Raw genomic sequence first — 17752 nt, 5'->3', positions numbered from 1 at the left:
CAATTACTTTTTAATACTTTTATTTTTTCTTAAGTCATACTTCTATTCACCACTTAGACTGAGACATGTTCTACATTTCCCTTCCCAAACTTCAATAGTAGATTGTTAACCAAGGGACGAAAGGCACTCATTTCTGCCGAGGTATTTTGGCGCTCGAATGCAGTGAGAGCGCCAATAGTCCGAGGCAGAAATGATGCCTTTCACCCGAGTTAAACACTCTACTTTTCATTTCGAATACGAGGAAAGTAAAATGCATGTATTTTTTTTAAAACATGACTAAGTATACATTTTTATAGTATTTCTTGAGGGTACTTTCAATTAACAATTCAGACAAAAGTATCGTTATTTATGGAATGGAGAGTCAAATATCAAAATGAAAAATTTATTACAAATCCATTTAAACTCAAATTTCAATTGCGTATCGTAAAAAAATTAAAAAAGTCGTACTTCGAACGTAAAATGCTCTAGTGCAGACACGTATCATTTTCTGCGCACCTTTTAGAACAACAATGACCCTCTTTCAGAGCATGAGAAATGAAAAATTCTTTTCTATACTGGTTTAACAATTCATACAAATAATTCATCCCTAGGACAAGCACAAGGGATGGCACTGGGCATAATTTTATTGATGACAATCTTGGTCTAGTCCAACCAAGTCTAATGTTAGATAGCCTTCAATGAGTTTCTGATGAAGTCATCGGTCATCCATTTTCCGACTCGTCTAGTAACTTCTTATGGAGCCCCTTAAATCTGTAACAAGATAATACTGTTTACATTCTGATAAGGATTAGTATTAAGGATTGAGACAGTAATGTATTAAATCAGGCCTATCATTTTGGTATCATGTTGTTATCAAAGTAACACATTTTCGGCTCGTGTTTGATATCATCATTACAATATTGATTAAAAAGCTGCAAGTCAGATGTACTGTATACAGGCAGCTTTAAAAAATAGTAAAATAAGAAAAGTTTTTCTGAAATTGTATTTATAACATGGTGGGAAACTACAAAGTTATGTTTTTTTCTCGAGTTGGTAGAATTAGACCAAGCTAAGTTGGCAGCGATTTTGATAACAGAGACTGCAATTGTTGTTTTAAATGTCAAACTTCTATTAAATTAACACTTGCAGTCTGTGCTATCAAAACCGCTGCCAACTTAGCTTGATGTTACTCTGTAATATAAATATATACATTGGATGCAAATAAAGATCTCTATCTAACTCTATATAAAAATAAATCATACCTATGAATGTCTGGAAGCAGCGGCAGCGGCATGGCTATTCTAGAAATAAAAATAATTACCAATATTAGCTTCACATCAGTAACATTTTTTTCAAATTTAATTCCAAATTTGATCAGGCCTATCATTTAATATCATGTGTTCATCATACAACACATTTTGGCTCTAGTGTATTTTCATCATTAAGTATAAGAAAACTAATTCAGTGTATGTGCAATTACATATTAAGCATCACAGCTAGCTAATCGTGTTCTTCATGTTAAATAGTATAAATTCGTTGTGGCTAGTAAAAATGATTTAGTATTAAGAGATTTACGAGGAACGGGGTCTCAAAAATTACCTTTGCAATTTTTTTATAGGTTATGTTAGTTTAGTTTACAAAGTACCCGTTTTCAACAAACACCATAATCACTGTTTTCAAGAGAGCATTGAAAAAGTTTAAAGTAAACGCCTAAATAAACATGCAGAAGCATTTTTGGATCCGATCGATACTATAAACAGAGTTGTTTGACTTCCTAATCTTATCTCCTAGCTGTTGCAAAAACGCTTATCGTAAGCATTTAAATAATCATAATTATCGAAAACGTTAAGAATACGACTTATCTTATCTCTCATCCTCATAATTCTCTCAAAATTTAAATAGGGTTAGCACGTGCAGCATTTGGCAACGTGGTTATTACAATTAAGATTAAGCGAATATGAATAAAATAAATACCTGGTAAACGTTACTACTTCTTGGTATTACTTATTGTTTGTATACCATTTTCTTTAAGCACAATATATTAAAATTAATTAAATTATGTACAACTCACCTGTGCAAACTCAATGCGCCATTGCCCCAGCCAAGAATAGAATATAAAAGGAAATGAATGATTGAAAAGAATGGAATGAAATCATTATGTCAAAACCATAGAAGGTAGGATCCTATAGAAGTGGCCTAAGGCGTGGGCCCGTAAGAGACAGAAAATACGCAATGCGACAATATGATTGGTCGAGTAGATTTGTAAACCCACCATAAACTATACAAATTTACAGTGGGGAATAAAAAAAAAGTGAGACTGTAACAAGGACAAACGATAATAACGCTTTCTCTGCTACTCCTACTGAAAGATACAAAAGACTTTCCCTTTCTGACAGTTCCCCCCACCACTCATGCGTAATCCAGTTTTTTTCTACATTCATGGTCAAAATTGAACTACAGAACTATGGATGGTATAGAAAGGATCGCAATCTCTTATGGCGAGAAATCGAGAATTGTTGCAAAAGTGACCGCTTTCAGCTTTAAATAATAGTTAATATTAGTTTATCTCTCCGGTGGCGCTAGTTAGTCTCTGAGACATGAATATAACATGAACCCTCAGAATAATGACTAAAGCATAGAAGTCGGGCAAAAATGCTTCGCAAATATGTATACCCGTACTTTACTTCCTTACGAATTAGATAATGTGCCGAAAAGAGATGCATATATGCTTGTTATTTCTCATTTACGTACGGTGTCATAAGTTTGATAATTTGCTAGGGATGTAACTGTGTCGACTTTTTATATCGATAAATTATGCATAAGTTTATGTGCCGTGTAAAAGAATAATCACGAAATTAGCAAATTGATAATAGTGTGGCTAATGAAAGTTGAACCTGAAAAAACGCGGCAATTTCAAGAAATCTGTAGCAGGCGGCTCGTTGAAATGAAATGAAATGCGTTGAATACAAGGATTGCATAACTTTTATACTTTTTATAATTTTCATATTCTAAAAATCATTAAAAAGTATAAAAATTATGCAATCCTTGGAATCAAAGAGCCGCCTGATATGAGGATTAATGCATGTACCTAATATAGCTTTTATTTCATTTGCAGTCTACCACTCAGAACCGTCTAACTATACCTCTCGTTTTTTTATCATTAGAAAGAAGGCGAGCGATCTTAACGTGTCGTTTTATCGAAAAACACTTTGAAAATAAGTCACAACAAATATAATATACGATCAATTACATACTTTTGCTTTCATAAGTAAAATATTGCTATATTTATAAAAAAACTTGTCAATAAAAAGACACGTGGAAATGGTTTACCGTTTTTTCTAATGCTAAAAGACTAAGTATAGTTTCTAGTCATGTACAGTCAGCTGCAGATAAAAGGCACCCCCCCTGCATACAAAGTTCTGTAAATTAGTATGGACGTGGGGTACCTTTTCTCTGCAGCTGACTGTACCAAATAGGAAATGAAAAAAAAAAACGTTCGTGTAATATATTTTTTTTATTTAATAATAGGGAATATTACGCGAAACTCGGCGTAGGTGGCGCCACTATCACAATCTGAGGGTCTATCGCGAAACAAGAAAATCGAACTTTCGTTATCTAACATCTCTGTCACTCTTGCGTATTCGAGCGATAAAGAGGCAGCTAGATAACGAAATTTCGGATTCGAGTTTTCCGGTAGGTCCCCTGAAAACTTGTCAAAAACTTGTTAAAGGTAAAGTATGAATAAGTTACTCTACGGTGCACTAAAAAAGCTAGTGCTGCACTCTGGTGGCAGAACATTGCAGTAATATCCCCTATTCCTCGTCCTTTGGAAATCTGAAATAAAAAGTTGAGTTTTGTGACCAACAATATTAATAAAAGGAACATTCATCAATGATCATTAATGTCTTTTTTATTAGGGTTCCGTACCCAAAGGGTAAAAACGGGACCCTATTACTAATACTTCGCTGTCCGTCTGTCTGTCACCAGGCTGTATCTCATGAACCGTGATAGCTAGACAGTTGAAATTTTCACAGATGATGTATTTCTGTTGCCGCTATAACAACAAATACTAAAAAGTACGGTCCCCTTGATGCGCGCGTCCGACCCGCACTTGACCGGTTTTTAGTATTAAACTATAGTCTGGCAAACACAATCTGTCAGTAAGTAAGAACAAAGAAAGGTACAGTCGAAGGCAAAAATATCGATCCAGACAAATGGCTTAAAAATATGTGAACACGATTTTATTGTCTGAGCGTACACATATTTTTGAGACTTTGGGAATGTATATATATTTATGCCCTTGACTGTACTCATCAATTAAAATGAGACAGTCCTGGGCCAAACTATAAGAAAGCTGTAAATGTCGATAGGTTATTGATCTGAGGTCGATACATCACTATGCCAAAAATATAACCTTTCATACTTAGCAGAAAAGTTCGAAAATATATGCAAAAATCTATATAGACTTGAATGCAAGTAATAATTACATAAACAACATATCGATTTCTATGTTTAGGGTCAGGTCCTATAAATTAATTTCTTCAAAATTGAACAAAACTCACCGATTAAACGTTATCGGTTCGTGCGTATTTTCTTTTCTTCCTGTATGCGATTTACAGCCCTCGATCACACAAGACATTATCACAAAGGGAACTTCAAACCATTACAAATAAAAACTCAGCACGTTTTCCAACAATCTTTCAGGAATAGCAACAATATCATTAAAATAAACCAAGGTGACCGCTGAAACATCCCGAAATATTTCAACTAAAATAATACGACTATGTCAAGTTGTTACAGTTGACACCTACCTGTGAAATAACGAACATATATTTTATTTGGCTGGATTATATTATAGAACCACATAGGACCATTTGACATTTCCCTCAGTTTATCTTATGACAATACTGAAAAAAACGAAAGAACTTGCGGATTGTTGTCTCACTCACTCATAGACAAAAAGTAATAACGTGTTGTGAATACGATATCTTTTACCAAGCTTTTATTTTTGCCCGGCTTCTTTGCTTTAGTCATTATTCTGAGCATGAACCATATAAGGCAACAAATAACCCGACCAAATTACGTAGGTTGTTTTTGATAGTATTTCGGTGTATGGTGGCGCCGCCTAATTACTGTTTTTTGATGGACACTTTTCATACATAGAGATTTGGCTCCTTTCTATACCATCCATAGAATGAAGTAAGAATGAGTGAATGTAATGGCGAAATTTACTTTTGCGGGATTTTTGAAATAATAGATAGAGAAACCTATAGTAACAAATTGTCAGTAAATAAGAACAAAAATAACTAATGAAATGAGACAGTCCTTTGACAAACTATATATTTAGAAATCCATGTTTCAAATTACATTATTTTGTTATGTATGTAATAATAATAAATGTAACCTAGGTGCGTAGACAAGATAAATATGTTTAAACGGAATTTATATTAAAAAACAACTTAGAAATAATTTCAAAATTTCCCGTCAAACCAAACTCAGAAAACGTCATTTGGTTTTTTTATTCGTCAAAATAATTGTCTGTCATTGTACGGTGTTTGCACTACATATAAAAAGAACTACTTTTACGTTTCAAATTTAATTTGTTTCCTAGTTCATTTGCAACGTAAGGTTAGTAACACTATCAAAACATTTTTTATTAAAATCATATTCTTCTAGATTTAATTAAATACGATTAAGTTACCTGCTTAAATATTTGTTTTGGTATATTTTGTTTTCTACTATCTACACACAAGAATGATAGTGGCTAGACACTCAGCCCTCCTTATGCTAAAAGGCGGTATTTCAAAAACGAAGGAACTGAAAATGGAACGTTCAAATTTAAGGTACTTATTCATGGAGACTATATAAAGGAGCCAAATCTCTATGTATGAAGTGTCCATCAAAAAACAGAAATTAGGCGGCGCCACTATACACCGAAATACTACCAAAAATAACCTACGTAATTTGGTCGGGTTATTTGTTGCCTTATATGGTTCATGTTATACTCATGTCCCAGAGCCTAACTAGCGCCACCGGAGAGATTTAGGAACTATTATTTAAAGCTGAAAGCGGTCACTTTTGCAACAATTCTGCCATAAGAGATTGGCGTCCTTTCTATAGGTATACTATCCATATACTTATTGCAATCTTCAATTGAGATACCGCTTTTTAGCTCAGCAGGGCACCACGGCTGAGGAATAGATGTTCTGTGCATAACCCAGAGATGGCATTATTATCAGCATTACATTACTCGTCTTCAGATCAGAGATACTATACCATGCCTCTGATGTCGAACATTTAGCCATGGCTTGTCATATTAAAACGTAATATAAATGTTATTTTTGATGAAAAATAAGCTGCAATCATAGCAAAACTTAAACTTATACATATAAAATATGGAAATTAGTTACAACAAATAAACAGACGTTACTACCGTGACTTATCATATGTAAGAAACTCGTAATCTTTACGGTTAACCACCATGTTCGCCTCCTTATGCGTGTTCTACCGCTTGTACAATGGGCTGTGCTCTGAAGAACTGTTTGACATGATGCCAACGGCCGCTTTCTATCACCGCACCGCTCGCCATCGGCAGGGTGTTCATCCTCACACCCTAGCACCTAAATGATCGCGTACTGTGCGGTTTAAGAGGAATTTCCTCCCGCGTACGCTTCGGCTGTGGAATGAGCTCCCTGCCGAGGTTTTCCCGATGGGCTACAGTATGGGGTTCTTCAAAAAAGGAGTGTACAGGTTTTTAAAGGGTCGGCAACGCGCGTGTAATATCTCCGGTGTTGCAGGCGTCCATAGGCTACGGTAACTGCTTACCATCAGGCGGGCCGTATGCTTGATTGCCACCGACGTGGTATAAAAAAATGTTATAAAATGCTGATTTTTAGGGTTCCGTACCCACAGGGTAAAAACGGGACCCTATTACCACTATTACTAAGACTTCGCTTTCTGTCTGTCCGTCTGTCACCACCAGGCTGTATCTCATGAACCGTGATAGCTAGTGACAGTTGAAATTTTCACAGATGATGTATTTCTGTTGCCACTATAACAGCAAATACTAAAATCAGAATAAAATAAATATTTAAGTGGGGCTTATTAATACAACAAACGTGATTTTTTGCCGTTTTTTGCGTAATGTTACGGAACCCTTCGTGCGCGAGTCCGACTCGCACTTGGCCGGTTTTTTTGAGGATAGTATATCAGTAAAAATATTTTTTTTAATTTTTTTTTGTATTATATATCTGTAATTATTAAAAACTGCGTTCTTAAATTTGTGGGGCTTATTGTTTTTAAATAATTAAAAACATTTAAATTAGTGATGAAATGTGTACAACTTGGTTAACTCTAGAACACCCCCCTGGTTAATACTGTCCAATAGGTTGGACACTGTCAGCCAAATTCCATTTTTTTCTAAAAGCACAATAATGTCAAACCTATAAGGAAAATTAAAATTTCTTGAATGCAAATTTGTAGCTAATGAAATGATCTATCGATTAATGTTCTCATTAACTAGTTCTGTGGGCTAACATCAGAACTTCAGAAGTTTCAGAACTATCGGAAGCGCTATTTACAACGACAAGGTTCTAAAGAATCTAAAGTAGGTAATCTTAGTTCGACAGCAATCTGTAAACACGTTGAAAATCAACAAATTGCATTTTCTTTCCAACCTCACCATAAATTTCATGTAAGAAACAAAAAAGTTTAAATAATTATTTTAGGTAGGTAAAGGTAATTGTATTCACAAAACATCACAACTTGATCACAAGACAACGTAATTTTCAACTGTCTTGTTTTAATGGTGTTCTTGAAATCACTTTAATAAACTTCAAATAAAAAAATATAAATGTCAGTATTTTCCATGTAAAACTCATTTATTTTATACCTACTTGGTTCGTACATGAATTAGTGACATAATTTAAAAAAAAAAACTAAAATCCAGGAACAATATAGGGCTTTGTCCTTTAGTACACCTGCATCAAATAAGATCTTATTCGAGCAAGTGGGATGAAAACGTTTTAAAATGCCTCAACGCTTTTCTAGTAACTTGTAGAATGTCCTGACGTATCATTTTGAAATGTACCTATTTATAACAACTCTTTTTCTCAAGTATTTAAAGCAAGTATAGTATGATGCGCCTTCTGTCATAGGTACATATTATTTGCGACGCATTGCTATTAAAATAATGCAGGCATCTCAAGGCGATGAAATGAAACTTTTACCTTTACGCAGGTAATTCAGAATATTCAGATGCACTGCTGGTCAATTCTAATTCGATATTTTAATTTAGGTAAATGTTATATTACGTGGTCGAAACCCTAAAGTGCGATACGTTAATCGTGCAGGACGAATCGGTATCATTGGTATACTTTTGTTTTTAACTGATTTGGAATACATACCTACGACTCCCTCCACCTAAATACCCATTTTGAAACATACTAAGTAGCTACGAGCGAACGCGTTATGTAACAGCTACGACCCAAATGTGTAGATACAAGTACCTATCTACCTATGTTATAACGTAAAATACAAGTTGCTATAAGTTGCGTCGTAAGCTATCTTTGCATTTTAAAACGTCGTATGTGATAAGGGATCTTCCATGGAGTTAGTACCTTTTGGAGTTTGGACGTTAGGTATAGGCGTCCAGTGGCGCCCCCTGTCGGGCCGACTCGACTCCCAGGAATGATAATAATAATACCTCCCCCCTGGCTGCCACGACACGGCGTCTTGCCGAAGCCGCCATCTCGTCGAGCTCTCCATGATACGCGCCATTTGAAGGCGCGCCATGTGCATTTTTCGCGCGCTATCCCCTAGCAACCAGCGGAGGTCAACCTCCATACAATGTTATACTTAAAGTTGAACTATGCCTATGGGCGTCAGTAGGTATGATAATACGAATCCTTTTAGGATTTTCTTACTATAATTTATGATGATAATGTATATGAATTAAAAGATACTCAAATAAAATGGTATTTTTATTAAATAAAAAAAATACATTATTTTCAGTTCTATAAGTACATTAACAATTTAGTAAACTTTTACCAAATCAACACTCCAGTCCAGTCTGTTAATCTGAGATCAGAAATAAATAAGAAGATCCAATGTGTATTGTGAGTCTGTGTCTAACTCGATTTGTAATTTTGAAAGAGACAGGATTTGTGTTGAAATATTATTGTACTTAATCTAAGATTACACTCTACCTTAACTAATCTATAATAACGATTCATGATTATATTGTACATACATAGTGGAAAATACTTAAAATAAATATTTTACAATAGATCCAATGCCAAATTGAACCATGGTCACATTAAATTAAACTAAGCTTACAATAAGTAGTCGTTTTAACAGCAATTCCATAAATAAATAGGATCACTTTCCGAGGCACACGCGAAGGTGCATTCACACGCTTACCCGACTACTAAATCACTGTATACAGGCAGATCTGTTATGCCACTGCGCCCACAGGGCCACAATGAGTTACAAGTTTTGGAAACAAGAAGCTATTTTACATAGTCACAAAATATATACCTTCTACTATGTAATAATTGTATCCTTGTATTATACACTGAATTTACAGTTTATATCGGGAGAGGCTATTCAAAATAGCATTCACACTTCATAAACTAAATTGTCACTATTGGACGTCAGAGTGCAGAGGTTTAGGTCTATGTACACAATACTGGTGAGTTGGTAAAAGAGAGGCAGGTACGCCGGTCCGCCCGCTATTTGCCCTTGGCGGTGATGGTCACGCTCGACTTGGCCGGCTGCGGGATGATCGTTATCTCGTCACTAATCTTCAGTGGCTTCAGGAGTGGGTCAGAGTTTGCTGCCGGTGGGGCCGCTTTGCTCTTGTCCATGACACGCTTGGCGACCACGCTGTGAGCCGAATACACGTGGTTTTCAAACTGCTTGTACATCCCGAATGTAGCAGTGCAGACTGTGCACTTGTAGGATAGGTGGGCAGGTTTGAGCGCCATGTTGTGGTCGCGGGCCACATGGCTGAGCAGCTTCCACTGGTACACGCGCCCACAGACAGGACAGCGGCCTGCATCCTTGCCCTTGTTGGCAGCCTCCTGCATTGAGCTGGTCACCAGCCCGTGCGAGCCCAGCAAATGCCGCTCCAGACCCTGGTCTGTGAAAAACCTGAATTGACACTTCTGGCAGTTCAGAGGTGGCCGGTTATAAATCATCTTAGGATGGATTTTCACTTTGTGGATCCATTGCATGTGGTTCCTTAGCTGCTCCAAGTCTTTGATGTAGCCATCACAAATCTCACAGATTACAAAAGTGGCCTTCGAGTTGGGGGCGGCCGAGGAAGAGGGCTGCGGCGCGCGAGGGAGTGGGGTGATGGATATTTTGGGAGTGGAGTTGTTGACTTGGTTGTTTCCGATGGGATAGTTGGAGATAGTGGCGATGGTTGAGGGTTGGTTGTGCATGATCATGACGCCGCCGCGAATGAGGGGGGCGCCGGGCAGTGGGGCGCCGCGCGCGCCTGCCAGTGGCGGGCGGCCGCGTGGTCGGCCCAGAGTTGGCATTTGTGCTAGCCCTGGACCACCCATTAGTGGCGGTCTACCCATGATGCTGTTCCCAGCCTGCACTCTATTTACGTTCGTTGGGTAAGCAGAACCTACGTTGTTCCGCGCTCGCAGCTTGGGTATTTTCGCAGGAGGCTCCCATTCTAATGGGGGTCCGAGGTTGAACTCTGGCTTGAATTTCTTGGCACAGGCAATGAGATGCCGCGCGAGCTTGGTCTTGCTGTTGTCCTCGAAGTGGCAGTTGGCGCACTGCTGGTAGGCGGGCGCGCGTTCTAGCCGTCCACGTATATTATGCTCGGCCTCCATATGGAACAAGATGTCGTGAGGACTGCGAATCTCGAACGCGCAAGTGTTGCACTTGTAAATATTGTTCTTCATGTGAGGTGCTTCCAAGTGGTGTGACATAACAAGCATAGATTCTGTCTTAAAACTACAAAATTCACATCTAATCTGTTTAAGTGCAAAGGGAGCATTAGTTTTCTTACTAAATTCTAGATTTTGAGTGAGTGAGGTGATAGCAGATTCTGTAGCTTTTGTACTTCGTCCGGATTTTTTCTCTTTGTAAAGTTTACGATTCTGTTGCTTCAAGAGGTCAGTTTGTACATACTCTTGGACTAGGTTAAGTCCAATGTTGATGAAGAACTGACCTAGAGTGCAATCAAAGTAGCTGTCTTTTTTACCAGAGAGTCCTTTTGCTGTTAATCCCATTCCATCATTAACTTCGGTTATGGGATCATCTTTATTTTTAATGACTATGGTGTCATCATCACTCATTTCTGAGTCAGATGACTCACCATCCCATGAGTCATCATCATCTTCACGTTTTCGTTTCTGCTTCTTTTCTTTCTTTTCCTTTGGAGGTTCTTCTTCGGCACTCTTGGATTCCTGACTTTCCTCTTCGGAAACTTCTTCACCCCGCTCTATTCTTTCTTGTCTCTCCTTTTCTTTTCTTTCCTTTTCTGCTTCTTTTTTCTTTGCTTTCTCCTGTTCCTCTTTGAGTTTGATGTCTTCTAGCTCTTTACCAAGCTTGTCTACAAATTCTCTAAATGGTTGAATTGATGGTTTTTCGTATACATATGGTACAATGAATGAAGGAGCCTCCACTACAAACATGTCATCTGTTAGGGAAGGCAGTATGTTGGTTTGTGGGGTGGGAGTAGCATTTTGAGTGGATGGGGTATTTGTCGAATTACTGCTTTTGCAGCTAACTGGGGTGATTGTAGTTCCTCGAGCCGCAATGCTTTGGCACAAGTTCTGGGCATCCATGGCTGAGGTGGAAGGCGGCTTTGTTTGAGCGGGCGTGGCACCTTTTCCAGACAAGATGGAATTAGTATCAATGATAACAACTGTAGGCTCTTTTTGTTCTGCATCATTTGGTCTGTTTTGTTTAGCGGCCAGTTCAACCAGACTTTTTGTGTCACTGATCACAATAGGTTTGGTTTTGTTCTGTGCTTGATTGAGAGGGTCCTCAATGGAGACTTCTTCTATATCAGATTCATCATCACCATTTTCAATTTTTGTTTCATTCTCTTTTTCTTCCATAGCTTTGTTACTGTCCTGGGAATCACTTGAGCTGTCATTTGAGTCGGTACTTGAATTGGACGACTCGTCATCTTCATTTTCCCCGATGTCTTCATTGGTAACCATGCAGTCATCATCATCATCACTGGTGATCTCATGAACCTCTGGGCTGGGGCATACTCCATTCTGCTGCTCCTGGGGTTCATTTTCATTCTCTTCAATTTCATTCTCAGAATCACTGCTGTCTTCTTTTGGGTGGCTTCCTTGTGAAGTATCATCATCACCTTCTGTGCGGTCATCTGTAAATAAGGAAACTTCTGGTTAGCGTAGGTATTATAATAGTATACATGAATAAATTTTAACAATGATTTACAAGTAAAATTATAGAACTGCATATAATTAAAATCAGCTGTTTCATAGTAGCCTGATTGGATAGTTATTCAATTAAGCATTTTCAATACGTATTGTAACATATTAAGTAGGTCATATCACGAACTTGACCGTCTTGACGAGAGGTCGCCGTGCGACGACTTAAAAAAAAAGCTAAACCGCTTGAAAGTACGTAAGAAATCGAAACATAACCATTAAACTTGAGCACCCTTAACCTACAATTGTTCGCATCCCCGGGGCCATAAAGTAAATCAGATTGGAAGAAAAATATTATATTTAACAAATAGCGTCACCAAATCATGTGGTACGGGCACCGCCATATGGGGTTCCATGGCATTTCTTCCCAATTATTATTTTTACTATTCAGGAGCAAATAATGAAAAACCATATAAAAATAACTTTTAGGAATATGTAAACACATTTAATTATTACCTGTAGCAGTAGATATCGACATAATCTTGCGATTTTATTACCGAAAACCAAAAAAATAGCACAATAGCACAGTAGCGGAAACCAAACCAAATCAAGCTGTCATTTTAAGAGGTTTTTAAACAAGACGCGTTCTCTGCGTTCCGAATACAACTAACGGTTTTTTAACTTGGTAAAGTTTGGATGGACTATTAAACAAAATAAGGTAATCAGTTACATTAAGAATACTATTTCACGTAATCTGTAACTATGTTCGATTTGCAATTATTCCGTTACATAAATATCCTAGCTTTCCAAATATTACCGACCACATCGTCTATATAAAAGACCTTCTGTTAAAAAAAAATGAGCTTAGGAATGGGAGAATGGAGAGAATATGAGAGAGGTGGAGGGGGAAAGACGCGGTATTCGGGTAGCGCGCACAGTAAAAAAAGCGCTAAAGTTTAAAATTTATTCATATGGAAGTAATTACTAATTTTGATTCCTTTATATTGTTTTTATCCTAATTACTCTCATATACTTATGGCAAATAAGTGTAATATGGTTAGTAAATTACGTTTAGTTGATTAAATACTTTTCATCTTAAAACAATAAATGAACAATATAGGCTTCATCACTGCGCCCAAGTTGCGTGTTGCGTGAACTATCTAATCAATTATATTCATGAATTATATCGATCATTATCATTATGAAATATTTACATCTCTGAAATAGGTGGTGAATAAAATAATTATTCGTATCAGTTCCTGCCGATCCATAGTAATAACGATTTAAAAGCAATAATTTCATACAGTTAACTTTCGTACTTCGTTACTTTAGATTCTAAGAGACTTATAATATTATAGGAGAGTTTTTCAAAAACCAAGACCTTGGCGTGGGTAATTTATTCCTACTTTTAAGTACCTTTGTGAAAAATCTCATTAGTAAGAGTATGTTTTTACCGAAATACAGAGGAAGTTATTAATCGCCGGCTTGAAGTAGACGAGTATGAATAGGTAATTACCTAATAAATAAAATAAAAATATTAATGAGTCAGAATGAGGGACCTATTTGGCATATTCTTATTATAATTTATAATATGCTATTATGGCATGAAGATTAGTAAAATAGTAAAACACTGCAATAATATAAATAGTACAAATTTTATTTACCTAATAATCATAATTCCATACAACAATTAATCTCTTCCTTATTTTATTTAGTTGGGATGGCACATATCCAATACAACTATTAAGTACATAAACAATTCTATGTATATAACTATTTTCAAGGCAGTTATTGGAATAGCACTTCATAATAAATCTAACGGCAAAATATTTCATTAGTTCTGTTTTTTTAAACTCCTGCAAGTTTATTATGAGCAATTATGCGTACTCGACATTGCTCCGATTTAATTTTCAGGTTTTGTCATTTCAATGTAAATTATTAACATAAATAACATAATACTGCTAAATTTATTTTTTTGGTTCATCCTCAGGCTCCTCTTCATCTATTTCCTCTACAGGCGGCTTTTTTCCAAAGTTTTCGTCAGGCTTCCTTATGACGCCCAGCTTTTCTGCAGCATCCAAGCACTTCTGAGCATACTCCTTAATCCTAGTTTGTTCTGGATTCTCTATTTTAGTCAAGGCCATCAAGATTTCCATTACTTCCGTTTCAAAAATCCTAGCAGCGATGTCACGGTCCCCATTTATAATATTCAGAACTATGTAGGTGCCTCTGTACTGAATCTCAGAGATAGGATTGGCTAGCAAGCACTTTAGTGTGTCTAGCCAGGGTCCTACATCCAAAAGCTTCCTACAGCAGACCTTGCTCACTGAAGTAAGAATACACAATGCTCCAGCGGCAGCCATAACTGTGTCTTGATCTTCCTCTTGACACAAGATGTAGAGATATTTCGTTTTATCATTGTTTCCTTCATAGGATTTGAGGACATCTTCAGACTGGAGCAAATTACAGATGCACTGTGTGGCTGCCCTTATGAGCATTGCATGATCTTCATACAAATAGTGTTCAATTTTAGCCAGGCCTCCCTCCTTCAATATCCCGTTCCTGGTGGTTTCATTCATTCCTGCCAAGTTGCAAAGGGCCATCAGAGCCTCAAAATTCTCTAAAGCACTGCAGTCTGGATGAAGTAGAGCCACCAAGGGTCTGATAACTTCCAGATTCCTCTGTCCAGGGAAAGCTACTTCTGGATTGATGGTGATCCCAATTCTTGCTAAAGCCTGAGAAGCCTGTTTCTTCCCTTTGTCAGTGCCTTCCAAAGCCATTGGTATCAACACTTTAGCTCCACCCTGCTGCACCACAATGCCTCTCAATTCTTGCAGGTTGCAGATAGCATTAAATACTCTTGATATCAGTTCCCTGGAGTTATGACTCTCTGTTTTGGCAAGAGCTACTAAGCCAGATGTCACTCCAGCTTTGGCTAAGATTGTTAATCTTTTGTTTACAAAGTCTTGGTCATCTAATTCATGTTGCTCTGGCACATGATGTTTGGCAAACTTTGCTAATTCTAACATTTCAGGTAGGACCTCCTGCTTGTCATAAGCATTACATAAGTTCACTAGGGTAGTGACTACACCATACAGGCATGATTGGTCTCCAGTTTTGGCCAATTCAATTAGAGATTGTAGGGCAGGTTTGTCTTCCACTAACTTTTCCTTCACGTCTGCATCAAGAGTAAGATAAGACAGGCCTTCTGCAGCCCATTTCCTCATGTCCTTGTCTTTTGCAGGATTGACTAGGAATCTTCTGCAAGCCTCTGCTAACTTCTTAGTTGAACCTTCAGCAAATGGCCGGATAGAAGCATCATCTCCACCAAAACTGCCAATTTTGCAGAGTCCCACCAAGGCTCTGACCCGGACAGAATCATCCTTACTCTGGTATAGTTTCTTAAGTATGTCTACTCCTTTGTCAATGATGGCTCTAGCTTTGTCTTTCTTGGAAGCAGCAGCAATCAGACATTCACATGACACTTTTTGCTGAAGAGGGTCCTCAGTTTGGGCCATGACCAAAATCATTTCCATGATGCCTTCCTTTGAAATAATGTAATTGCCAACATCAAGAGGCCCTCTGAGTAGTGATGTGATGGCTACTGTCACTCTGACTTTGGACTCTAGGTCAGGTGCAAGCAGTTTGTCCCTGACAAATTCATCAACATGGCTATTGAACTTTTCTCTTGCTTGGTCATAGTACATGTTCTCATATATCCTTGCTAAGCAGGCAGCGGCAATGGTTCTTGAGGAATTAGTGATGTTCATGGCTGATTCATATTTGTACTCTTCAAGTTCACTGCACACTTCTAATAGTCTCTCCAAGCCTTTAATTTCAACAAATCTTTCAGCCCAGTTAATTGCTGTGTAGTGACAGTTTCTCATAATCAGCTCCATGATGGCATCTCTCGCTTCACCAGTAATTACTCTGTTAGTTATGGAGTATGTCAAGCAACTGAGTAGCGTGTCAATTTCACTCTTATATTCTTCACACAATTTGGTATCTGGCTTGCTGTCCTTCTTAGTATCCATGCCGGTGAATGTGTTCAGAATCACTTGTAAACAATACTGTGCTGCACTAACCCGCTCCTCAACATTACTGTCAATTATTTCCAAGATCCATGGAATGCCCACAATTTTGATAATGTTTTTTGTTCTCTCAACATTGCCCTTGCAGAGTTGACTGATAACCCGGATAGCATTTGTATAGATGTCTTGATTCTTCTCAACCTTTAATAGCTTTTGTATTTTCTGAACCACTCCGTTGTTGAACATAATGTTAGCACCTGAGTTTTCTTTTGCCAGCACAACCAAATTAGCCATAGCTTTTTCACGTTTTTCTTTATCTTCTGCTACATCAAACACCAGTTTGAACATCTGTTCAACTTTGTTGCCGGTCTGCGCGGCATGGCGCGCGCGCTCCTGCACTATGGCATGCAGCCGCGCCAGGACGGGCTGAATCGCCTTGTTCGTCGGCTCCACCGTAAACACCGCCTTCGCATCTCTGTATGCCTCCTCAAACTTTTCTAAACTTTCTAGCGCCTGCGCCCGTCGAAACAAAGCCTTAGGATCTTCTGGCACGATGCTTAGAGCCTCATCGCAGTCCTTCACTACCTTATCATACTCCTTCGTCTTGAGATAAGCGGCCGCACGATTTTTTAGGTAAGTCGCGTGGTCCCGGCTGTCTTTCTCGGAAAAATCAACCGCCTTACTGTAGTATCCGATAGCCTCTTCGTAGTTTTCGGCATTGTAGGACTCGTTGCCCTTATTCTTGTAAGTTTCAGCTTCTTCACTATGTACACCCATTGTTACGTTTCACTGTAATGACTGCGGTACGTTGCGCCAGCTCGCTTTTAAAGTTGAATTAAGGAATATTCTGGTAATCTCCCGAACATTGCAAATGCACTACTAAAATAGAAATGTATTTTTATTCTCCTCCATATATGTAAAGTAGGCTGATGGCTGAAGTACGACGGTATGTATTACAACTAAGGAACGTTCTGGAACTTCATACGAACCTGTTTTTCTTTTAATCAGTCAAATACTTTTTACTTAGTAAATAATGTTGTTTTGGTAAATAATTAAAAGATTAAATATAATAATTAGCAATACTGAACACATTTTACGTGTATTTTTATTTTTGAAACCTGTTCTTGCTATGGTTTACATAAACATTTGTATTGTACACCAACATCCAACATGAGAGCAATAAATATTCTATTCTATTCGTAAAATTTTGCAAAAATAGTATTTGAACGCATTCCCATGACTAAGCTGTCAAAACTGTCAATTTAGGGATACCACAAGAAAATAGAAAACGTTTACTATAATATTATTTTATTTTATTTTAAGTTAACAACAGTCATAAACATATTTTTATATAATAAATAGCGTTAAGCT

The 17752-nt window shown here is 37.5% G+C and overlaps 2 protein-coding genes and 1 long non-coding RNA gene across 3 annotated transcripts; all 3 read right to left on the bottom strand.

The window, feature by feature from the left end:
• Nucleotides 1–52: 52 nt before the first annotated feature.
• LOC134750188 (uncharacterized) lies at nt 53–2092 on the bottom strand. Its single transcript, XR_010128548.1, has 3 exons — nt 2051–2092; nt 1242–1280; nt 53–750 (listed from the first exon to the last, which is right to left on the bottom strand). It is a non-coding gene; the product is annotated as an uncharacterized LOC134750188 (long non-coding RNA).
• Nucleotides 2093–8947: 6855 nt separating this feature from the next.
• Nucleotides 8948–13023, bottom strand: LOC134750004 (MOG interacting and ectopic P-granules protein 1-like). The gene is made up of 2 exons (XM_063685055.1): nt 12867–13023; nt 8948–12343 (listed from the first exon to the last, which is right to left on the bottom strand). The coding sequence occupies exons 1-2, from the start codon at nt 12886–12888 to the stop codon at nt 9711–9713; spliced, it is 2655 nt and encodes an 884-aa protein (XP_063541125.1). The 5' UTR covers nt 12889–13023; the 3' UTR covers nt 8948–9710.
• Nucleotides 13024–13986: 963 nt separating this feature from the next.
• Nucleotides 13987–17326, bottom strand: LOC134749845 (protein unc-45 homolog B). The gene has a single exon (XM_063684844.1). It carries the CDS (start codon nt 17156–17158, stop codon nt 14318–14320), a length of 2841 nt encoding a protein of 946 aa, XP_063540914.1. The 5' UTR covers nt 17159–17326; the 3' UTR covers nt 13987–14317.
• Nucleotides 17327–17752: the final 426 nt, after the last annotated feature.

This window comes from Cydia strobilella, chromosome 19 (genome assembly GCF_947568885.1).
Source record: "Cydia strobilella chromosome 19, ilCydStro3.1, whole genome shotgun sequence".
NCBI classification, from domain to species: Eukaryota; Metazoa; Arthropoda; class Insecta; order Lepidoptera; family Tortricidae; genus Cydia; species Cydia strobilella.
This window is presented reverse-complemented; position numbering and strand designations above follow the sequence as displayed.